This window comes from Anoplolepis gracilipes, chromosome 5 (assembly GCF_047496725.1).
Source record: "Anoplolepis gracilipes chromosome 5, ASM4749672v1, whole genome shotgun sequence".
NCBI lineage: Eukaryota > Metazoa > Arthropoda > Insecta > Hymenoptera > Formicidae > Anoplolepis > Anoplolepis gracilipes.
Window position 1 is genome coordinate 8,950,784 of NC_132974.1, and position 26,595 is coordinate 8,977,378.

Sequence of the window (26,595 nt, forward strand, 5' to 3'; positions counted from 1 at the left end):
AGATATAAAGTAATTGAAAATTTTATTTGCATGATTACTGTGTAAAACTTTCAAAAAGCATTTTTTCTGTTAACGCACTCTTTCGATGCAATAAATAATCAATATACTAATTTTTTTTTTCTTACAAAAGAGAAATTCTTTTTAAGATAACTTTAAGATAATACTTGATAACCTAATATCTAATTGCAAATAACATTTATGCAAATGATAAAATAAATTTTAGTTATGCAAATCTAAAATAGTATTTTTGACAAATTAAATTAATTATTGTAATTTCATTTTCTTCAAAATACAGTTATTAAATAAATGAGAGTTAGGACAAGAGTTTCGGTTAAAATAATACGAGAGAGATTCATAATCATTGATTTGCAAAACATTAAAATAACTCGCAACTATTTAAAATTTTAAGTCAAAATCTTATCTCTACCGTTTAATTACAATATTTAATTAACGATTAAGTATTACTTCAGTACAGAAATAAAGTGACGCATTTTCTAAAATTTCTTTGCGTAATTTATATTATTATTATAACATTAAATTGTCCTGACATATTATTTATAAAAATGTTTTTAAAAATGTAAAAAATATAATTTTACAAAATTATACATTTATAAAACTTAACAAAGAATAATTCTAATTATACCGTTTACAATATTAATAGGAGGTTTATTATTAAAAGAAATATTTATCATGTGATTTTGTATTAAAATTAAAAAATTTTTTTCCGTGACTCGTCCGTGAAAAAAATCATTTAGAATACACTCTCTCTAAATATCTCATTAAATCTCATTTATCTTAAAAGTTACATAATTTGAGTACAAAACAAACAATTCGCCAAAATTTTTTTACATTAACATAGTTTAAGTTGAAAAATTTTGCAGAAATATCTATTATGTCTTGCATTATTCTAGTGAAAACCCGCAAATGTAAATAAAACTTTACTATATTGGGATACGTCTAGCTTTTAATTTTCACGATCGCAAATGAATTTCGAACGACACGTATTTTAGGCATCCATTGTTTGGCTTACAATCGTCGACGGAAAGGACACCTGCGCGCATTGCGCACCGTAGAATGAGCCTGCCATGCATAGTCGCGACCGAGGGAAATCCGAACGTCCAACGAAAATCGATTTGGCGAGTCGGTGGGGAGCCCGCGATACCGGTAATTTGTGACACGCGATCTCGCACCGAATGAAAACTTGATGCCGTCACGTGGATCTGGCTGGCGCCACGCAGACGTTCCGGTTATTTCATCGGGTTCTCTACGGTTTCCATATGCGCACATATACCCACTCTTTCCTACACCCCGTCTTCACCCCATCCTTCTCAGCGAATCATAGTCTCGACTTCTGTACACGTGGTATTATATTAAAGATCGGTGCGTCGTCTACAATATTATACGATGCTTGTAAGTACAGCTTCTCGACCTTTGTCCAAAATGATCGTATATGCAGAGTTAATAATTCAATGTTGTTATATGTATAGCTTATATTTAATCTTTATCTAATTGCCAATAATGTATCTTTACTCAGTATATTGATCGATAAATATATTAATAATGATTAATCTTACGATGAGTCTTTTTCTCGTTGCAAAATTATTAAATGTTAACCGAAAATTAGTGACAATTTTTATTTACAAACGATATCGTCTTTTTTTTTTTTAAATCGAGCAAGCAATTTTTATTTTCTTGTTACCTCAAATCTATACGTATTTTAGCTGCAACAAAGAGGATATGTTCAAGAATTTTCAGAACCAAGTGACGCGATTTTACGCACCTGTCGCAGGTAACGAACGGCTTCTAGGTGTGTGTGTGTGTGTGTGTGTGTGTGCGCGCGGCACATTACACGAACGCGTATGTATTGCGGCCGACAGTCGCGTGCTCGCACAAAGGATCCCATTAGACGGTACGAGCACGCAGATCCTGCCCTTTGAACGTACGCAAATCAGTGACAAGTCGCGTACGAACAGGCACTCGAGGAACGGACTTCTGGAGGTACATCAAGGCACCAGGCATGTCCAATGTTCCTGTTCGCCATTCTCCTGGAAGCACTTGTCTTGCTCTCCAGGAGAAACGGACACGGCGAAAATGGATTTTCGATCGCTATGGCGAGGCGAGCACGTGGCCCTCCGTTCGAGGGTTACAAGAACGAAGAACCAGCCGGCCAGAACAGATCTGCGTTAATGACCGACGAGTTTAATTGGTGGATAATGGGCCTACGATCTAACAACTACGAGCAGATTGTTTCCAGATTGGCGTACCTAGTTCTACTTCAAACGCGCTGGCTTTTTTTTCATAATAATATTGATGCTTTTGCTTGAATACCCGAACAGACACAATCGACTATTTCACTCGCCTCACGGCATTTTTAATTATTCACAAAAGATACTCGATCATACTACATAAAACGCGCATTTCCACTGAAAGAGGAATAATAATCAATCAAACGTGAGATACACGAAGGAATTCGGTTATATTATGCAGAATATTATAATATTAATTACCCAACGTAAAGCATAGATATTTTAAATTTATAGCTGGGCGAGTGTCGCGCTTATAACAGTTTGTGATTAATGTAGCGGTTAGATACAAAAGTAATCGCCTTTTGCATAATATAATATCCGATATCTGACTATTGAAAATAATTCGCTATATTTTATTTATGATATAACATTCAACTGATGTTTCTTTAATGAGAAGAAGCATAAAATTACCTACATGTATAGTAGATTCGATTTCATTAAGAAATAATAATATATCATATTGTTTATCCTGAAAGAAGACTTATTTTTAAATAGATATTTTTATTATTTATAATATGATCTCGTGCACTTTTAATCGTTTCCGAGTTATCTAATTTAAACTCAAAATGTACCTACATACAATTTTGCTCATATTGATTTTCTAGTTTTATTTAGCGCCTAAAAAGTTTAAAAAAATAAAAACGTCAAACTGTTCGATAGATAGCTAAAAAACGTACTGTAAGATAAATAAATCGTTCCTTCATTGCAAATTGAAATCTGGCGGATATCGTTTGTTAATGCAATGTCGTATAATATCCAGGCGAAATTAGACTTTAAGGACGAGAACGTCGCTCTCGCAAGCCCAGAAATCTCGTTTCGAGAAAAAGTGGACGGTCTGTGACAGTGGAAAATGGGATTTCGATCGTTCGCGGGACACCAAGCTGCCGCTGAAGAACGAGCTGTGGCCAGCTGCGGTGGATCGTAAAGTAGAACGGATGGACCAATCAGAATGAGAGAGAAGGAAAGACAAAGATCCCCGTCCCTCCCCCTTTACCCCTATAATATTAAGCCAGGATATTAAATGTCTACAAAACGTTGAAGCGTTTCCAGGCGGATTTGCTGTCACCTTTTTTTTTCCTCTTCAAAGAAATAAAGGAAAAAAGTACCAAAGAAGAAGAGACATATACACATGATGCCGCTGTAGAATTTAGAATGACGCGCTTCATGACGTAAACTCGGCAACTTGCTACGCGACAATACGATGAGAGACAATCTCGTGCGAATAGCATGCGTAATCTTTAGAAGAAAGGACTTTGCAAGACAGTCTCTCATTTCCCAAGAATACAAAGATACGAAATAGCTCTTTTAACGAAAGCATCTACGAAACGTGCACTATCGTTGGACCGAACGATAAACTCCAGCAGTTTGTCTGCATAAAAAGTAATTGCTAGCTGTTATTGAGTTCGTTTGTAGATCTTATTGTTAAAAGAAGAAAATGAGGGAAGATAGACCAGAATTTTCGCTTGTGAATAAATTTCTGGAATCCTGCTGACAATCGCGACAGTACGAATGATTTTCAACAGCGCGCACGGCTCGACAGCCAAACGGCCGAAAGTCACGGATGGTAGTTGTATATATGTAATAATATATACAGTGGGAAGATCGTGAAAGATTAAATGGGACGAGCCTGTCGGGTGAGATCGAAGAGAATGCCAGCTGCGATTATTTGCGAGATACGTGTTGAGATCCGAGTACCATATACGTTTTAGAGGGTGAAATAAGAAAACGCAGACGGGCGTTTCAAGGAATAGCCGGCGAGTTTCATGACGATAATCAAATGACACGACAAAAGGGGGCGACGCCGGGGAAATATGAGGCATTGGCAGCGCGGGAAAAAGAAAACGGACTTTCCGGGATGTCGTAAAGTCGCGCGCGCGCGACCTACGTGAGAGATCGAAGCATTGAAGATACGATTCGAAGGAGAATCGAGTAAGGAGAAGGAATCCTAGAGGAATGCGAGTGAAGACAAACGGCCGCATACACATGCGACGCATCCAAATCTTTCCGAACTGTTGTCGAGGTTTTTACAGAAATGATGGAGGAGGAAAATAATTCACTACTGTGTATCCGTCTTACTTCGTTAACGGAAATTATTTGTTTTTACTGTAGTCGGATAGAAAACTAAACGTTATTGATCGAAATGACGGTTTATGTATGTAGAAGCAAATCAGTGTGACAGATCTCTGTTGAATTCCAACATTTCTCGGGAGATGATAATAAATTAGTTATACAAAAAAAAATTAATTATTAATATATAGTTAAGTAAAAATGTACCTATAATAGAACGTCGTGTCAGACATGCGATTCATGTTCCATGTTAACATCAACATTCAATTAACCAGGTGGACAATAATTTTACGGTGAACGTGTTCCTTGTAACACAACCTAACAGTTTCAAACACTAAATGAATTAGTTTATAGTCCACAAAGGATGATCTATATGGAAACTAATAAAGCTCAAGAGAACTTTGCAGAATAATTATGCCCATATATATGTCAATTTTTCAAAATATATTTTATAATAGTATAAAAGTTATATTAAGATAATCTACGATTAAAATATATAAAAACAAGAGAAAGATTAAAATGTGTAAGAACAAGAGAGAGAGAGAGAGAGAGAGAGAGAGAGAGACAGAGAGAAACGCATGGCAGAAATTACAAAGAGAATTGAGCAAGCAAAAAGAAGAGAATTGAAGAAGTCATTCTACTGCTGCCAACATTCCCCATACAAGTTCGACGATTAACCGCAGTGAAATATGATCGCACCAAAATTTACGAACAAATGGAACAAGAATAAACCACGTGCGAGGCCGTTCGCGAGCGTTGAAGTGATAATCTGTAACGAAGTAGCGTGATACCGACAGCACGCGGTGCGCACATAATGATTGTTCGAGCAGACATGAGTGCAACTAGGGGAAAAGTTGCTGCGGCAAGGATAGACTAATTAATTGGGGTTAAATAACTGACTATAAAATACTTGATGTACCGGTAGTTTCGCGAGCGCGAGCGCGAGCGCGCGCAACGAAAATCGAGAATGAGTTGGCGGGCAGTCTTGATAGCGATTGAGAATCGGTAGGCGAATAGGGAAAGGGCAGATGGGTACCTTAATGAGGTTGATAATGGGTGGATATATATAATCCCTCGTCTCGGCCCAATAGTTTGCCCACCCACTGCTTCTACATCTCACTCACCTTTCTTCCCGCCGCCGCTCATTGATTTCACAACTCAACGGGGTTAATCGTGCCATGAGAATTTCGTATTTCAGCGGGTTTTTAGCCTTCACTCGAGTTTAAATACTCCTGTCCGGGAAATATGCCGTTAATTGGACTCCTGATTCTATTTCCACTTATCTAGCGAAATACTGGAAAATCTCTCGTTTATAGTTCCAATTCCGGTTTTACATGGCAGTTTTGAAAGGATCTGATAGTGATTCTACGTGTGTTGCGAGAGTTGAGCCGTTGGTTCAAATAATCTTTGATTTTATGTATTACATCTGTCGCTCGAGGTTCTGATTCGCAAGAACAATAAGAACTGAGAATAAAGTATGGCTGCGCGATAAGGTCTCTTGTTTAAATAGTCGTCGTTTGGACGAGTCAGTTATCGCCGACGCTTTTACCCGCGTGATTCACTTGTAAAAATATTCCCTCGTGGTTTCCTTGAAATACATCGCTACAACACGCGCTACTCTTTTCTACTTTTTTCGCGCGTGTTAAGAATGAATAATCGAGTGTTCTTCATTCGCGCACGCCTCCCCTACGTGTAAAGGGTGTAATGCGCCGTGACTAAAGCGCGCGCGGAGAGAACTCACGTCGCGGAAACGCGTAAACAGCGGTGTAGTTGTAAAATGTCGAGGAAAACAACGAGGTCGCGGGCGTCTAAACGACGCCCGCGACGAAATAGATTCATTCTCGCAAAGCGGTGATGTTGGTCGTTATGGTCCGCGCGAATTGTCAAACTGGTCGTTCAACACGGGCATAAAGGCGAATCTCCCTGCTTCGAATCAACGCTGGCGACAAGTTCGACCGCACTTGGCGACAATGTTTGGGAACAATCCAGCGCCGACGACGAGATATAGTCCAAGTTCGCTCGAGCGTGAACGTGCGACGGCAGCGTCGCAAAAGTTGTTCACGCCTCGATCATCCCTCAAACGTCTCCGTATTCCGGAAACGTAACTGTTGACGCACGGGATGGCGAGCTTTTGCATTGGCGCTAAAGGAGCCGTAAAGGGATGCGCGCCCTTATATATGCCACCGTCGCTCTATCATCTGTGTAAACTGTCAAATCGATGAATATTCGATCCCGAAAAATCCGACTGCGCTTGTCGAAAAAATCGACCGGTAGCGCATTTTCGAAAGCTATCGCGATCACGCACCGTCTCGGTCAGCGACCAAGCGAGCGTGCGGATCTTTCATAACTCGGTTTTGTGATTTATTGCAACCTCGGTGATTTTTCATCGGGCAGCCTACGAAATAAAGTGATTGATTGCGTGCGAAAAGGAGCGACGATGAATGCGTCAGAGAGAGAGAAAGAGAGAGAAAGTGAGATATATTTGTCAAGATCTCCGAGTAGATCGTTAATTTACGATTGTTAATTCGTGAAAGAATTACTATGCTATGAATAGCACAAAGACGAAGTTAGTTCAGACAAGCGATAAATTTGTGTGATGTACGATGTAGCTATTAATGTTTCGTTAATCAATAATAAGAATTACGATTAGTAATAGTATTTGATTTGCACTTAATGAAATTATTAAGTGATACACAGAAAAAAATACAATTGCCACCAACAGTTTTTATATGTATCTTTTTTACAGTTTCTATTTTCAAATGTTAAGAAATTTAAAATTTTTTTATGTAGGAAATTCTGAACTATTTTACTTAAAACAGATTTCAAAAGATTTCATAAAATTAAAATAATTACTAAAAATTTTCAAATGTATAAATGAGAAGTTCATTTAAAAAGTAATACTTCTTTTTTAATCAATGTTACATTTTTTATTCCATTTTTAATAGAACTAATTTAAGAAAATAAGCATTATAGAACCATTTATTATTTTACGTGAACATAGCATTTGCATGCAACATTAACATAAAAAGTTAGGTAAAATAAATAAGCAGGTTGATTCAAATCTGTAAAGCACTTTTTTTATGTACGAATTTTTGGGCTAACTTTTTGCGTGATAAAATTGTTTTAGTGTCAATAGTATTTTTAATTAATAAGCAATTGTGCGCATATGTATGTAAGTAAAAAATCTAAGAATTTCTGAGATAATTAAAATTTTTAACAATATTTTAAAAGTTAATTAAGATTACTAAGACTCTATATGTGAAAACAATTTTTAGATTTCACGGGTTATATATATGTACATATATATATTCAGAGAGCCAGACGCGAATAATAGTGCGTCAGTTTCACAGAAAATTAATTTTTCTACATGAGGCACAAGTGTTTCTTGTTTCATATATCAAGTATAATTAAATTTCAGTTAATATTTTATAAATTTTTATTTTTAATAAATGTAATATTTTATTACTTAATTTATAATAAATATTAATATTAAACTTTTACTCTAAAAATTTAATATATACTTTCTCTTTCTTTCTGTTGCATCATGAAAAATATTACATAATCGATATATAAAATATCATTTTTAAAATTGATTAGATTCGTGCAAATATAATAATATGTAGAGTAATCAATTTCGATAATTTCAAGTATAAATTATAAATGCATAAAACTTTAATTCTTATATACTAAAAATAATCGTATAAAACGGATGACAAAGTGTAACTAATGTCCATTATAGATCAACTCCACGGCTCTCTGACATAAAAGCCGCGTATACGTATAGAAAACGAGAGAAATGGTACAACAATGTCAGAATTACGAAGCGGTATTACATCGTAGGCCGACGATAAAAATGCGGCAATGATAAATGCTCCTTTTTCCTTCAAACGAACGTCGTTAGCGTTGCCCTACGATTTATCATTGGTAATTAGCCATGAAACTCTCGTAACATACAAGTACTTAGCATGACTGAAAGAATACAAAGAATTGCACATATCTGACTCAGAATGCGACAAACAAAGATATGGGGAAAGATACGATAAAAAAATTGCGGAACATTAAACTTGTTTAATAATCAGAGCATAGAGTTAACATCTATCAAAAGAAGATCCGAAACATATCGACATGAAAAGCTTACATTGACTTTCGTTTTTGAAATATAATTCATATTTCTTTAAACATAGAAATCGTGCGTATTTATACTATTCAATTTAATAATAAATATTCTGATTCTACAAATTTTTATTTCAAACAAATGTGTTATATTAAATATTAACGTATTAATTTTTTAATTATCAAAAAGCTTTTTATATATTTGATAAAAAGATTTTTATATTTTCGGAGATCTTTTTCTAGAAATATTCATTTTATCTTTAATAAGATGTTAAAGATAATATCTTTTTTTAAAGGTATCGTTTGTTTTTTAATTTGCTCTATGAAATCTAATCAAAAATAATATTTAATAAATCTGATTAATAAAACCATGTCATAAACTGATTAAAAGATATGACTATAAACTGATATAAGATTTTATGTGTTCCTAATATGTCTCTTCATGATGATCAATAATTTTTTTGTAACAAGCGTATATACAGCACCAATCGAGGTTAACAAGCATATCAAAAGAATGCTGCAACTATAGTTTCGCAATATAAACGTCACAATAATATGAGATATGACATTGATCCAAACATATATGTATATATTCGAAACTAACACATCGTTTATGAACATCGTTTCGAGGATATGATAAAATTGGCGATTGCGGTAACAGGCGTTTGTAAAGGTCGCGAAACCGTAAAATTGAATTAAAACCGATGACAACGTTCACTTCGCCAGATTCCCAATAACGTTACTGTTATAGCACGTTGTGCATTTTTCCGCCTATTCGATGAAACGATCCAATTTCGTTGGGTTCTACATATCGGCCGATCGTGAGAGAAAAGCATGTGGCATCCGCTCGTGCGATGGCTGACATTTGCGTGACAATTAGAAGGAGACAAATGTAGGAAAGCCAACAGCGAAGGTGCGTGCAATTCGTTCTGTTCGTCATCGTCGTCGAAAAGCACGCTTTCGCACCACGACACGCGGGCATCACTCTGCGCGAGAAGTTAAAAGGTCGTTAGCTGTGAATTCGCGGTAGCAAACTCAAAACATCGCCATAATTTACGTGGCCGTGTCCCACTCGACCCCGTCGCGAGATCGTATCACTTCGCAGGTGTCTAGCCTGCTTTCTAGCAAAGGGACATGCACATGCAAACACGGAAACGCTGTTTAACAATTCTATTCTTGCCTGAGAAAACGTTTCGCTTAACTCTCTGCCAGTTCCGAGACTAACTCCCATGCGAGTTTATGAAAGAGAGTAAGTCTTCAATTCCCGCGTACCGTGTTGTTTGTATCTATCTAACTAATTTTTGTCCTATAATACGCAAAATGAAGAAGAAATTTCTATTATATTTTTCATATTCTAGAAATAATATTAAGATTCTCAGTTTTCTCTCAATAAATTTACAAAAGAACATGAAAAAAATATTTTATGTATTGTTATTATAGTATAAAATATATATATATATTAAAATCTATGAATTGTTTTAAAGTTTTATATATTTTTATATATTCATACAAAAGATATTTGAATATATACATATATCTGGTGTGTTACTACAGTTCACTGCGTCTCTTTCTTTGTTTATTTTCTATTTGACAATTAGTTGAAATATTCGTGCTCGATATTTTATACGCTTTTTGTACGCCTATATCCAATAAATATTGACTCTTGGCAATCAAAGAACAAACAAATAATTCTCTGAAAGATCATCATAAAAACCTGATAAAATTTTGTGTAATTTTATTAATCCTAGTGGTTTTTTATTGTTATAAAATTATGTATTTTTTAAATCTAGTTATTATTAAAAAAATAAATGGCTGTTGAAATTACCGTGTGTTGAGATAGCCACAGCATATTACATATTAATCTTGTAAAAAAATAAAATTTAAAGTATCCAGAAAACATTAACTTTGAAAACAAAATTGCGGAAATGATTTCATTTTTCTTGTAAGCTATCGATAATAGTTTTTAAACAATAAAATATTTTTTTTAATTTTTTACATTTAAATCTTACCTTTATAATTTAAAGAGACACCTTAAATAATTCAATGTTATATATAAAATTATAATTTTTATATGTATATATTATACTATCAGCACATGAATTTTAAAAGAAGTAAATGATAAATCTCTAAACTATCCTATATAGCCTGAATAAAAAACCTGATAACGTCACAACATTAGACGCATGAGAGGAGAAGGATTTTATCGGCCAATGAGGCTCGTTTAAGTCATTAGCTTAGGAGTCTAAGCGCGCTCGTGTTATGCACCCATGCCGAGGGCGTGAAAGAAATTAATTTCGCGATAGCACCGAGCTAATTGTGAGCTGCACTTTGAAGTCGCCCTCGATATATCAAGATGCACCGAATGCAACATATCACTGCTCTCTATCCTAATGAGTTTCCCGCGCGATTCTAATATATCTATCCTTACATCATCTTCGTTCTTAGGACTTGCATTTACGTAGAAAGATTCGAATAGTAAAATAATGAAGTTTAAATTCGAGAAATGTCACATATTATTCCTAAATCTGGGAATAAAACTTTATTTAACAATAGTATCGAAACTCGAAAAAGTTAAGCAACTTCAAAATAATACCGCTCTCGAAATGCGCCACTCTACTTTAACGGTGAATTAGATGACAGCAAAATAATTAAAAGACTTTGTGCGGCATGATTTATTCGTTGAAATATGAAATATATTTTTCTAGTCTCTTAATAAAAATATTCAACATATACTTTGGCGCTTTAAGAAGTTACGTTACTTTCAAATGTAAAGGTAATTCATTAAGTATAAACTATATTACTTTTCGTTTGTGAGTGTCCTTGTAATTTGTTAATTAGAACGTTACATATTCGCAATTGAAAATATAAGTAAAAGGAACATATTTTTAGATTAAATATAAGTTGTAAGAAACATATAATTTTCCGAGCTTATCGTCATCTTTAAAAAGCGCTTCTATCGTAAGGGAACAGCGTTGATGCACTTTGAGGCTGTAAACTGCGTGCGCGCGCGTGTCATTATACATTCCCCTTTGCTCATGCCAAAAGGTTAGATGCACGAGACATGGCGGTGCGTGCAACGAAAAAAAGAGAGAAAAAAACTGAGAACCACATACCTACCGAAGCTAGGGTGTGCCAAAGCGTGTGTGTTGACTTCGCATATTTATCTAACGTATGCGTTCGTATTTCGCTACTCCGGAGATTTCGAAGCGCGAGGCATGGAGTTGCTAGTTTAATACCGATTCCGCGTGCAAATACGCAGGGGTGTGTCGACAGTGGTTTGCTGTTTGCGAATTAGGTGCAATCAAACGCAAAATTACACTAGCAAATAACACACGATTTACCAATCACAGATTCCTGCAATTAATTGCTCGACGTGATACGTTATTGGCAAAAGACAATTTTATTGAAAAAGTATAGAAATTTTCTCTTAGAAACCGTATAATTGCATTTGTATCTTAGCTATAAAAATTATTTATTATATATGCTTAAAAGTATTACGTGATGTAGTTGATTATTATCTTTTATGTACAATGTAAAACAAAAAAAATAGATATTTGAAAAAACTCAATATTTGATAAAAGTCTTTGTAAAAAGTTTATAGAAAATTACACGACAAAGATTTTACAATTAAACTTTAAGTACATCACTTCAATTATAAATGTCTATTCATTTAAATTAAAAAAAAAAAGATTCGCGATATCTTCTTATAATAGTTATAAGATTTAATTCATCAAAAGTTTAATTTTATATGTTGAAATTTGATAAAAGTAATCTTTCATTTCAGAAAATAATTTTAAAAAGAATAAAATTTTTATTTCAGATTATTGAGAAATCTGTTATTAACAATTTATGTAGCATAATAATAATTAAATGGTCTGCGTCAATAAAAATGACAGGACGAAAGTACAAAAATGTGGAACTCTTTTGCAATGTGAATAAAATATACGTCCGCGCGTCATTCATACGCTGTCAGCTGTCACTTCAAAATAAGAAATAAGAGCGATAATTGTTCTGTTTCCTCAACTGTGTACTTAACAAATCAAATTGCTCCTTGTAAACTTCGAGGAACTGACGTTTTGTGTTTGAGAAACACTTATTTTAGCAATTAATTTAGCCTTTCCATTACCAGATTGCTTGTTGCGAACATCATTTTGATCAAAGTACAAAACGATTTACGATCAATTCAAACTGCAAATGAGGATGATGTAATGAGCGATCAATACCGCGTCAACATCTATGATAGATACAATTATGAGGAAAAAAATTATAATTTTTTAAAATTCAGTTCAGAAATGTATGTATCTCTAATAAAAAACAAGATGATTTTACATAAATGTCAGCGTAGAGAATAGATACACGTACATTTAAAATACTAACAGCTTTATGACTGAGATCGAATGAATAAATATGATTTTAGAGATAAACATAATACTGCAATTAAAATTGTATTTTCAACGGCATTATTATGAATAATAAAAGCTGATATAAATCTAGCTTACTCCGTCTGCAAAATATTTGTACTTATTTTACGTTACATTTTTTTCTCAATTAAAAAAAATTGTGTATATAACATACAGAAATTCAAGTTACATAATCTGTAATATGCGCTTGTATTTTTAACAAAATTTTAAAAATTTAATTTTGTAATACAAGCAACGAAAACTTCTGTTTTACTTATGGTTTATATGCTTTTTTAGCATTTTCACATAATGCTTATACATATATCATCTATTAATTTTTATAAAATAAAATAATAGAAGAATCACCAACGTATAAACAATTATTTTCATGGTAATAAAATACTGTAAGTTCATGAATAATTTTATGAATTACAAAATATTAGTGTTCTAAAAACATGGTATACGAGTTTTTTAAATCTTATATATAAATCAGTAACGCATAAAGCTTTCACACAAAAAAATTAATTTTGAATACCGAACGACCCATTTAAAATAATATAGAAAAATATTGCACGAAATCGAAACAGTATTCTCGTATAAAAAATTAAAAGTGCATGCTTAGAAAATAAAGTTCAGAAAATAGAGCTCGAATTTGTTGTTTATTCACAAATATACATAAAACATACTCGTTAGAATATCTATTTTATTGGCGTATAATAAAAATGTCCGCTAATAGCTTTCCTTCGGCGCGCCGTGCATACATTAAAGCTATAACAATTTTGAAAATCGCAAGACCCCGTGAGTAAGTATGCCGCCTTTATCAATATCACTCTGCGAGGGCCATTCCGGCAGAAATAACTCACGTGACGACTATATTTAAAAAGTACGAGCGTTTATTACGGACTTTATCGTGCGCGTATCGAGGAGCAACGTGACGCATCAAAGACGCTGATTGAAAACCTTGGGGTAAGACTTCGTCCTACCCCGATATATCACAGGCAGGGATTTGCAACTAATTCGGGACTAATTCGGGCGGTAAGAGACGGGCGATTAGAGCGGAAGGGCGAAGCCAAGTAGATTTACGGAGCCTTCGGTCGTAGGCGCGATAATTCGGCGTTAAGTCATTAGACTCCCTGCGCGATTACGGCGCAACCCGCGCATATAATGGCGCCGGCGTATTTCAGTAGCTCCTAATCCGACTGGCATACCAACCACGTGCCGACGCGCGCCGCGCGTCCGGAAATCTCGCGATTACTCCCCTTTAAATTTCTGCCGTTTGTCTCGCCACCGCGAGACGTAGGAATAATCGCCCGGGCCCGAATAAGCGGATGATCTCCGGCACGATCTACGAAGTGTCCCGTCCGATGGCTAAAGAACCCATTTCCCAGTCGACTTGCCGAGAAAGAGAGAATAATTATTATCACGCGAAAGAGGATAAAGGGAGTTCGTTGGACTAACTTCTGCCGTGATAATTTATACTTGCCACGATTCGTATAAGCGATCGCGACGGAGGATTGGAGTGGCCAAGAGAAAACGGAGTAAAAAAAGGATACCAAAATAAATGTCAAGAAAAGAACAAAGAGAGAAAGAGAAAGAGAGAACATAGAGAGATGGCTCAATGCCGACTTTATACGTCTTTCCACTTGAACGCACCTATTTTCAGTTATTGTCGTACGAGCAAATGCGATATCAATCGATACGAGGAAATCTCTGAGAATAAGAGACTATTCGTCGTAAAATAATATTAGATTTGCAGGATTCCATGCGTTGTAATGTCGTTGTAATAGCGAGAAAAACTTTGCAAAGAAATGAGAATGATTATAATTCGCAACTCCTCGCAAAGAGATTTTTTATACCTTTCCACGACGTATCCTACGTTCTCCATCAATGAGATAACGTAAATTCGCGTTACGATACCGCGGTACAATCGTTCCCGCGGGATCGGAGCAAAGCTCCTGCAAAGCGGAGCGATGCGATGCGACGCGACGCGACGCGACGAGACGCGGCGCGGTGCGACGGCTTGGGTGGCGCAGGAATAGGTGACTCGATCGTAGCAATCTCGTTCGTTTAAATTACGGCCGGCCCGTAATCACCCACCGACTTTTATCATCCGCGTAATAAACAAACCGCAATCGTAAAAGCCGCCCGTAAAATTCCGCTCAGGGAGAGACCGCGTGACAATGCAGTTAACGCTCGCATGCAGACCCCGTTGTGTGCTGAACAGTCGTAAAACAGTGCGGACTGTTTTACCCTTTCTCTGTCTCTGAGAAAGAGAAACGCGAAAATCTCGATCGCGAGGATTCTTAACGTCGATCCCCCGAGTATCTCGATCACGCTTGCGACGCAGTGGATTACGATAGTAAGATATCGAAGGGAATCAAAGACGGAGAGAATTCACTAGGAGGGAGCGTATCACAATTGCATATGTCGTGCATAACGTCGTTCGGATATCTCGTGCGGAGCAGTGCGGGGAGATGTCATGTCTGGCGAAGATACTCGGACATTTACCTGATGACGGATCGTTCAGCGCGGTTACCCATGTCGCGATGCAGAACACCGGGATCGCGAGAGCGTGGAGCATATTGTTACGTCGACGACGCGGCTACGTCAACTGAGGAGTAAACGCCGGGCGCCGCGACGCGTACCGGTCCACTTTGCCGCCAACCACGCGGGCGCCTGCGTGCTGCCTCGTTCCATGCATTCCGTGACATTCTTGTCCGAGGGGTTACCCTCGAGATACCCTAGGGGGGGGAGGGACCGGATATTTGTTTATTATCAAGAGCAATTCAACACGGCAGAAGTATGCGTTTTACGAGTAACTTAGAAGAAAGAGATTTATGATGTTAATTTGGGTATGAGGTGCATGTATTATATAGAAGAATTATTTATATAAGTTTTTATCATTCGATAATATTTTCTCAAAGAAATTTAAATGATATAGAGGGACTTCTCTATGAATCATTGACAAAATCTTTTTTAATAGATACATGAAAAATACGATTGAAATTTAAAATTGCAACGATATATTTTTCCGACATATAAAGTCCGCGAAATAAATGTAATATTAATAAATGGGCAATATATCATGGTTTTTCATTTAAATCATTCGATTCGGCGATTTGTGTATTACTACGCTCTCTCTTGATTCAAACATTGTAGGCAAATTATATGGACAAATTAAATGTGTAAAAAATTTAAGGAACGATGCAAAATATTTAAAAAATCAAGAATTATTTTAAAAATTTCACAATTATAAATAATTTTAAGAGTGTTTCAAAATAAAATATAAAATATTTGAAAAATTGAGTATATTGACATATTCTATGCACGTGAAATAACATAAAATGTATATATGTACATATTATGTATATATGTATATATTATCATCGCGAAAATAAATTAGCGATAAATTTTATAAATAACACATAAAAAAATTGTAAATTGCTAATTAAATAAAATTATAAATTGTTTTATTTGTCTTGTAACATCTTCTCGAGTCTTCTCCCTTTCTCTCGTTCACCCTTTCCTTTACAGCTTACTCACGATATTCACGAAAACAGCGTTAATTATGATCACGCGCGCACTAATCAGCAAAACACAACGATCGTGCGACACTTTGCACGGCATTCCCGACGTTAATCACACGCGACGCGTATTATGCATATTACACTTTATTATATACCTATATTACGACGGGAGAACAACGCGAAAACTCACAAAGTTCTATTCAGCACTAGAAAATTGAGCAACTTTAAGCGTTGTTCGCTATCACAATGCTACCTCTGTTGCCAACAAATTTTATACATTCATATTTTGAGGTAATTTTACTAGCTTTCGCGTTGTAACATAAACAAAGAAATGCACAAATAAATTAAAATTTTAACATTTGCGGATAATCATTAATTATGATAATCGTGTAAATTATGTTTCAAGACAATACGATGACAAACACGGAGCAACTCGTTGCTTCTCTGCTCGAATAACGCCGCACAAATAATAAAATAATGTAAGTAATATTATTACAGAAAAACTGATACTGTGTGATCGTTGATTCTCATTACCAAGATATTTATAATGTAATACAAAATAAATTTATCAGAATATATATATATATATATATTTCTTGATATTTATTATTAATCAACAAGTTATATATCACGGCTTTACATTACTTGAATTACTCAGATTTGCGATTCGTGTATTACGAGCTATCGATCTAAAAATAATGAGCAAATTGTATAATTAAATCTATGAAAAATTTAAACCACGATACGAAATATTATCTAAATCATAGTTAGACAGAGAATTATAATCGTAAATAGTGCAATAAAACGTTAATGTTATAAATATTATTTTCTTTGATTTTTACTTTAAATTAATAAATTACACAAAAATAGCTTGTTTTGGTAAATAATCATGGTCTCGATTATGTATTGTTAATTGGAAAATATATCAATCACGCGGATAATTGCTAATTGTTGCAACAATATACAAAACACCTCACGTAGTCATTTATTCAAGTCTCATCGCACTAATAAGACGGCAATATATAAATACTTTTGCTCTCTTAATCTGAAAACAAACTGTATAATTAAATCTGAGACAAATTTAAACCACAATACGAAATATTTTTAAAACCAAATCGTAAGAGAAATAATTTATCAATATCACAATAAAACAATAATTTATAATTGTCAATCTTTATTTTATATGAATAAATTTTTTTTTTATTTTACATAAACAAATTGCACGAAATACTCACCAATAAAATTCGCTTTATGCTTACGAGTTATTAATCGTTAATTATAATAATTGTTGCAAATCGTCGCGTATGGTATCTCCTAGCACCTGTTGCGATCGTAGTACGAGGGTAACGCTATTCGCTCGAGTCTTGTAGCATAAATGACAGCAAGATAAACGCGCGTATACAACAGCATGCTGTACATCGTATACATATTTATGTTCTCTCTCTCTCTTTCTCTCCCTGTCTCTCTGCTCTTGTCTCTCTCTCTCTCTCCCTCTCCCCCCCCTTCTCTCTCTCCCCCTGTCTCTCTGCTCTTGTCTCTCTTCCTCTATGTCCCTCTCTCCCTCTTTTCTTTCTTTATATAAAATATTATTATAAGAACAATTATTATAAAAATAATTTTTGTAATAAACTTCGCTATTCTTATTACATAAATAGATTCTTTAATACAATTATTGTATCCCGTAAAAATTATTTCAGCTATATAAAATTAAGATTGCAAACGGTATTTGTAATTAATGTTGCGAATTTTCTTTTAATTTGTGCAGAAACATACGCAAGAAATAAATCTTATCTAATTGTATAAGTCTACTTTCATTTTGATTAACGAGTACATCTATACTAAAAAGTTGAAAGAAAGAACGAGTTTGCATGATAATTACTTTCGCAATAATTACGTTGTCTTGTAATCATTCTAACGATCTTATTTTACTCTGCATCTGCTTCTTGTTCAGCACGGATGAATTTTAAAACATCTTGATATTTATTTTATGTGAACCGGATTATAAAACTTAACATATATCATTTCTAATATGCACTTCCAATATACTAATTGAGAATCTTCAAATGTATTTAATATATTATATATGTTTTACATAATTTTACTTTTTATCATTCTCTTCATATTGCATAATTATAAAAATATATAACATAGAATACGTTAAATTAATGTATTATTGTTTATATAATGATGAATGATACTAATTACTGTATCCAGAAGAAGGATATAATAATATTAGCAACGATTGATATCAGTCAATTAATTTAAAATCACATATTAATGTCATATATGTATGTGTTTATAATAATGTGTGCCATTTATAATAATATATTTACCGTAATATATATATATATATATATATATATATATATATATATATATATATTATCGATCTATTTTCTTAATTAAAAATGTACAATAATATTTCCAGGATTCTGTCTACTCAAATCTTGCAAAACAACTCCTGAAAATTCTCTGATTTTTCAGGTATTTTTGTTCAAAATTCTAAGTAAAGAAAATATTTTCAAGATTTTTTAATACAACTGTCTCGAAGATAAATTTTTTTATTTTGGTTTTCTAACGTTTTTTACGAAAGAAAAATACAGAGCCTTTTAAGTTAGATTGGTAAATGTACTAAAAAAACTGAATAACTTTTATAAGATAAGCGTTTTTTACTTGCATAAGATTTTCATTTATCATAAAAAATTTAGGAAAAATATGTACTTCATATTCAATATTATTTTGAGACATTGATGTATAAGCATATATATATAATATATTTTAAACGCATTTGTTTGGCTAACTGACTGGTGTATGAAACTGGCGTCCCACTTCGTGTAACTAATTGTTGTTCTAGTTTCATTTTTAATAGTTCTAGAGTTCTTCACAAATTAAACAAATGTTATATAATTCTGGCCATTAAGCCAAAAAAATTGTTCAGAACTGAGATGCCAAGTTCACACTGCATCTTTTGTTTGCTGACGATTTTTTAATAGTTCTACAAAAAGTTTTATGTGTAAAAGTTATTAAAATGTTAATTAAACAAATTAAATTGCTAAATTAAATGCTGGTCATATTTCGATAGTTCTATCGATTAATGAGATTTTGTGTTATTCTGCAATCACTTTTAATTTCTAAAGAGAGAGAGGGAGGTGAGAGGAAGAGAGGGAGAGAGAGAGAGAGAGAGAGAGAGACAGAGAGACAGAGTTCTATATATTAAAATTATTAGAAATCTTTATTGAATAAATTAAATCGGCCGAGACGCCAAACGTATAAATAAATGCGAACACTGATCATATTCCGATAGTTCTATCGACTTTAATGAGATTTCGTATTAGTTTGTAATCACAGTTTTAATTTCAAGAAAGGGTTCTATGCATAAAAATTATTAAAAATATTTGTTAAATAAATCAGATCGGCCAAACGTATAAATAGATGAGACACTGACCATATTTCGTTTAGTCTATCCACTTTAAATGAAATTTCGTGTTTTTTTTCTGCTTCACTTATACTTTCTGAACAAAGTTCTAGTTATGCATAAAAATTATTAAAATATTTATTAAACAAATTAGAGACGCTGGTATATCACAATCTCATTTACATTCGTTTCAGCGATTTAATTTGTATAATTAATGTTCTAATAATTTTTACGCATAGAACTTTTCGTAGAACTACTGCAGTATTCTTAAGCGCTTAAAATCTGATAAGAATGCTAAAAAAATTCTCGGAGGACAAAGAGACGCACTGGCATCTCAGTTTGTCCTGATTTTTTCTGGGCCACTCTTTTAATATTAAGCACTATTTGTTTAATATATATATATATATATATATTAATTATCTGTATTCTTTGCTTCACGACGAAATAATATAATAGTAATTTTTCTTTACACGGAGAAAATATAATAATAAAAACTACAATATACAATATTTGTAATCGTGAAATATATTAACATGTTATATACAAGAATTTTATTCAATAATATTATACATATACAAATATTTATTATATATGCGAGTATTATGTTTTACTAATTGTAATAATTTTAATATTTTGATGCACAAACAAATGAATAATTATTAACAAACAATAGAACAAATACATAATTTATCATTTTTATAATACATACATAAAGTCACTAATGTCTTTTAAACATTTATGTATATCGAAACGCATACATTTTCCACGTCTGACATTTTCTATGTCTTTATATACAAAATATAGAAATATATTAATATATGCAAAAATTCATTTATAAATGCATTAATGACACCTTTACATATGTACAAAACTTATTATACAATTTATAAACACGAACAGAGATCAGAGATATGAGCATCTTACTCGATACATACATGTCCGGCATTTCGGAAGATTTAATTTGTTTAATTAATATTCTAATAATTTTATTTTACAACTTTCTGTAGAACTATTAGAATAGAATTTTCCAACGCTTAAAATCTGGTAAAAATGTTTAAAAATTTGTCAGCAGACAAAATAAAACGCAATGTGAAGTTGGCGTTTCAATTTGTCCCGAGCCATTTTTTTTAATTGCTAGAACTATTTGTTTAATCTATCAAAAACTCTAGAATTAAAAATAAAGCCAAAACTCTCAAATAATGAGTTTCTACGAAGTGAGACAGTTTCACACACGCGGCTGAATATTTACAGTAGAGCAAAATAATATCAAATAATATCAAAAAAAGAATTTTCGAAAAAATTTCCTGAATTCCAATAAAATTTTATGAGACTTCCCTGATTTTTCCAGATATAATACAAAAGAAATTCTTGAAAATTCTAGGTTTTCCATGTTTTTCCAGGAAGTAGACACCCTGGTTTATATAAATTGAAAAAGAACGCTGTGATATACTAGTAAATTCAATTTCAATCGATTAATATATCACAATATAGTTTATTATTTACTGTATTTTGTATAAAGTTATAACGTTATAACTTTGACAATAAGTAATATTTTATCTTACTCCATAGATATTTTACAGATTTTGTGCTCACTCTATTTTTCTTTCCCTTATCTATTATAAAAAAGTGATAAGAACCTATGTTCAAGTTGAATTTCGAGATTTATATTGTTGCACTTTTTCCGTATGTCTAATTGACGGTTGATGATGTTGAGAAGTGACTGTTAAATTATCGACGAGTTCAATTTGTTGACAGTTTCTTGATAGTTCGATGACACTTTATTATTCGTAAACGGAGTTAATAGTGTATTGATATCAAGAGAAGTGTATTAATTTAATATTATATTTATTAAATTGTAAAATATTGGTTGGTGGTTGATGACGTTGAATAATATAATAATATACTTTATCAAGTTTTGCATAAGCGATGACAGATGCAGCAATGATGACAATATGATAAAAATAATTTGTAATAAATAAATAAATATTATACAAGTTTAGTAAAAATATATGAAATTATAATAACTTATATGGTAAAATAATAATTTATATTTGTTTAAATACGCATTTTTATCATTTTTATTATTTGGAAGTAGCATATAATGCGTGCTTCACCGAACTGTCGACAAACTAAACTTAATAATCAAACATTCACTTCTTAACGTCATCACCAATCACACACGGAAAAAGTCTTGTAATTACTGAAGTGCTTTGTGAATTCTTTATCTTTCAAATGGCTATGATTATTCTATTAATTTGTTGTTCTTTGTGTTCTGCATTTTTAGTTCAATATTAAACTTAACATATTATTTTTTAAAAGAGTGTTATTACTTTCTGCGCGCGAATACTTGTAAATGAGTAACAGTGTGAAGATGAATAGCAAAATTGATTAAAATCAATCAGAAAGCCTAACATGTAATATAATATATTTCGAAAATCATTAATTCTTTTATCAAGTTTCTCTATTTTAATATATATGTACATTTTAATATACTTTTATAAAAGTAAGTATAAAAATAACTTATTCTTTTATATTATATAAAAGAATAAAAAAAATATATGTATATAATTGCAATGTACAAATAAAAAAATAAAGTAATTAAAGTAATTTTAAATATAAGATATCTCAGTAAATATATAGATTATGAGTTAAGTAATTTTCTTTATTTTTCTTTCTTTATTTATTTAATAAATTGAAAAAGTTAAAGTTCATATAAAAAGCGCACGCTAAACAATGTAAATTTAAATGTAAATTAAATTATCTAACATATAACGCAAAGTTGATGTTATGAATTTTTTGCAATGTTTAAAGTTTTAAACAAATTTAATTTTTTAATATTATTTTTAATACATAATAACAATGTTTTCTAAATTTACAATAAAAATCAATAATTATTTGAATAAAACATCTATTGGCAATAAATAATAAATAATTTAATCTTAATCTTTAATTATAAATTAAAGATTTTTTTCTATTAATATTTATTTACTGTTTTATTTATATATCATTAAATTGATATTCTTGAATTAACTATTACACATTTTATGCATTTTATACGCTATTTATACATATGCATTAGGAAATTAATTTGAACTTGGTGGTTATATATAAGAAAATTAATAAATATAAATAATTAAAAAGGGTGAATTATAAGTAAAATAAATAAACATATACACAGTTTGCTATTATACATACTTAATTTGTACAAAATTTTTCTAAAAATTAAAAAAAAATAAATATATCAAAACTTTATAAAATATCTAATGAGTACGCAAATATTGACTTTAAATTCTCTGCTAAATAAAATGATTATGATTGTTTTTCTCGATTGGAAATATTTGAAATTTTTATGTTTGATGCAGCAAAAATCTAAAAATATATCCATTTTAACAACTAAACAATTAAAATTGTTATTGCTGTGTTACGGAATATTGTTTGAATGTATGTATAACCGTTTTATTTTTAATATGTATATAACATGTTGACAGTTATCAAAAATGTTTTTCTTATGTAACAAATAAGCTATTTTTATAAATCTTGAAATAGATTTACGTTTATAAGTTTATAAATAGTTTTACTCGAGAGAGAGATTGATTAATTAATATTTATATATCAATTTTTTTTAATATATTAATTAATTGAGATTTATATATCACCTATATAAAACTAAAAGAATTGTGTATTATTAAAATTTTGCAAATACTGTCAAAATAAATACAAAGCAACTATCGGTGAAACAAAGCAGTTTATTGATGTATCGTTACGGAAAACAATTATTTGTTTTCGCTGCTCCCTGTAACTTTCTACGCTTCGATGCATCAGCGAATTGTCCACTTTACCACCCGTAGCGTGATACGTACGCAATATTGCTTTTTTTCGTATTTCCATAGTTTTTTTTGTCATCAATTTTTTGGACTAGTTTGTGATACACACTCACGGAGGAAAAATCCTTTCGCGAAGTTCCCACGCATTCAATTTTAACAGAAAATTTTGTTTTTACATGTCTGTTTCTGCCACATATTCAAACACATATATAGTCTAGCATTTTATTTATATAAAAAGAGAGAAATAGATCAACATACACACACACACACACACACACACACACGCGCGCGCGCGCGTGGACTAAAATCAGAAGACATTTGCAGCATAAAGTGAAATAGTGCAATCTGTATCAACGATTTGTTCCTTAAAGAATTGTAATGGAAGTACCTCGCGTGATAATTCATGTTAGCCGCGGATACTATTTTCAGCACGCGTGCCACTTGATGGAATCGCACCTCCGGTTCAACGCCATTACGTACAATTGTTTTCGCTTATTACATGCATGCGATTTCTGCAGATACGGATGCACCATGAAACTCTCTTTTCTGATTTTGTTTCTGAATGTACATAATACACTGAAGAAATATTCCATTCGGTTATAAAATATTCTTAATGCTTAATCGACTGAAATTATCAATTTGCTATTTCTCGAAAATTTAACCGATATTTCGTCGATAACGTAATTTGTGCGAGAAAAAGTTGTTTAAATGGATGTGTAAAATGCAAGAATTATTAGCGTATACAATGACACAGTTCACTTTTAACGTCACGCTTCAAAATATTTGTGTTGCGTATCAAGGATCTTAAATGTAAACATCTATAAGCTGCGTCACGACTGTTGCTATGTGTTGACTTTGTATCGTGAAAGATGAGAAGCCAATCAATTGTTGTGCGACGATGGCATGCGATATAAGAACGTGCGACCAAGCTACTGTGTGTCAGTGATTCCATTATAAAAGCAACTTTACCCTCATGATCTTGGCACCGCGTTCCACGACTCGTGAGACACGCTATACCATCATTAATGCTCCGTAGCAAAATGCATTATTTTATTTGCATGATCATACACTGACTCATCATTTCAAAACGTGCAGTTAATCTGTTTATAAAAATATTCTGCAAAAAAAAAAAACATTTTTTAATCAATTTAAAACAATCTATGATCACGGCATTCTACCGTGTAACGCATCGTAAATCAAATATTATTATCAAGAGCATAAGAGTATAAGAATTATCAATTTCACAAGCGTTCTAAATAAACAATCTAATCTAAAATTTTATTTTTCGTGATCAGCAAATGTCTGTATGCATATTTAAATATCGTTACAATGCTCGAGCTTTCGCTTGAACTTATCGTTTTCCCTTCCGACGACTCTAGAGAACCAGGTTATAATGAATGCAACCAAACTAATTCGAACACAATTGTCGCGTGCACATTTGTGCTAGGTACTCCGCGCGAGGTGCACGTTCGCAGAACGCAGATGGAAGCGGATATTCGCGCCAATCGTCGAGGCCGCATGCGATCGATGCGAGGCGGCCAGGGATCGATTTCAATTTAGCGGCCGTTTAAACGTGCACGCTCGCGGCTAACGAGCTTTCGAAAGTCGTAGATATCCGACAAGTTGGCTACGGGGGGCAGTCTCGCCGGGACTCGCCACCACCCGGCAGAACTTACCGCAGAGTCAGGTAGCGCGAGTTCCGCGAGCATACATGTAACACGACACCCCCTTTAAACCCCCCTTATATACATACCGTAGGCCGTTACATGCGCACAGACACACGCACGTGACGGCTTCACGTGGCAGGTATTCACGCGGTGCTCGCGCGATTATGGTGGTAGGTGGTAGGCAGGCATTGTTAACGTCTGGAAAGGATAAGAACGGCGAGCGATGGAGGGTGGCCGTGGACTGTTTTACTGCTTTTCCAACGACAGAGAAAAGTAGACGGGATGGCGTGTGGTTCCTGTTGTAGAGATTAGAAAGAGCGAGTATGCACCTGAGGAACGGATTTACGTTCGGCAGGTAGATTACACATTACGGCCGCTTTCTTTCTTTTAAATCGCTTTCATGCAAGAAGAAGCTATTCCCGCTTCTCTTTTCCGTGAATTTTCTCGGAAAAATCGATACCACTATAATGGAACTTAATTAGAAGAGTGAATCTCAGATATTTCATTACTTTAATCAATGAATCGTTTGAGATATTTAAAAAGTCTTTGGTAAGTTTAATAGTTATAAATTAATTGAACTATAAATTTTAATACATTTAAAGGTACAATTTCTTGAAGGAAAAAATTAAATTTTTTCTATAGATTTTAAAAGAGAAAAGTTACAATCTCTTCGTACATATACGTAAAATTACTGAAAAATACATTTAATTATTGCATCAATCATCTGTAGAACTCTTTAGAAGACATCTAAAATGTATTTGCATAAGATTGTCAAAGATATAAGCTGTTTGCATGCGCGCAGCATAATCTTATTCTCATTTCAAGAAAACCATAACACAGTTATACGTTTTCATAAATATTATCTAGAAAAGATTACAATAATGAGATAATATATACGTACTTTTTTTTAAATATTCTTATAAATGTATTTCTACTTAATTTTAACATTTATATAGCATAAAACTTAAAAAATAGAATAAATAGTAACACATATACAATTTATAAAACCATTTCATTTATTTATATATATATATATATATATATATATATATATATAGATATACGTATGTATAATATCTCTTTCAGACGGTATAGAACATTTTAAAAATATCGTTGTACAGGCACGCGTTTGGACACTGCAGCGCAAGCAAAATTGCAGTTTCACTACTTTATTAATCGATTCTGAGTTATGATCACATCGCTGTATCTTACCTTGCTCAAGCTGAGCATAACAGATGCAAACTATCTATTTACTATCGAAACAGTACTAGAAGCA

General features: G+C 32.8%; 1 protein-coding gene across 1 annotated transcript in view; it reads right to left on the bottom strand.

Moving 5' to 3' along the window:
- The window catches only part of LOC140666160 (neurotrimin), an 81,855-nt gene extending 66,369 nt beyond the window's left edge, over nucleotides 1-15,486 (bottom strand). The window contains exon 1 of the mRNA XM_072893042.1: nucleotides 15,395-15,486. Coding sequence (XP_072749143.1) covers nucleotides 15,395-15,467 — 73 coding nt within the window. The 5' untranslated portion in view covers nucleotides 15,468-15,486. The remainder of the gene's footprint in view (nucleotides 1-15,394) is intronic.
- Nucleotides 15,487-26,595: the final 11,109 nt, after the last annotated feature.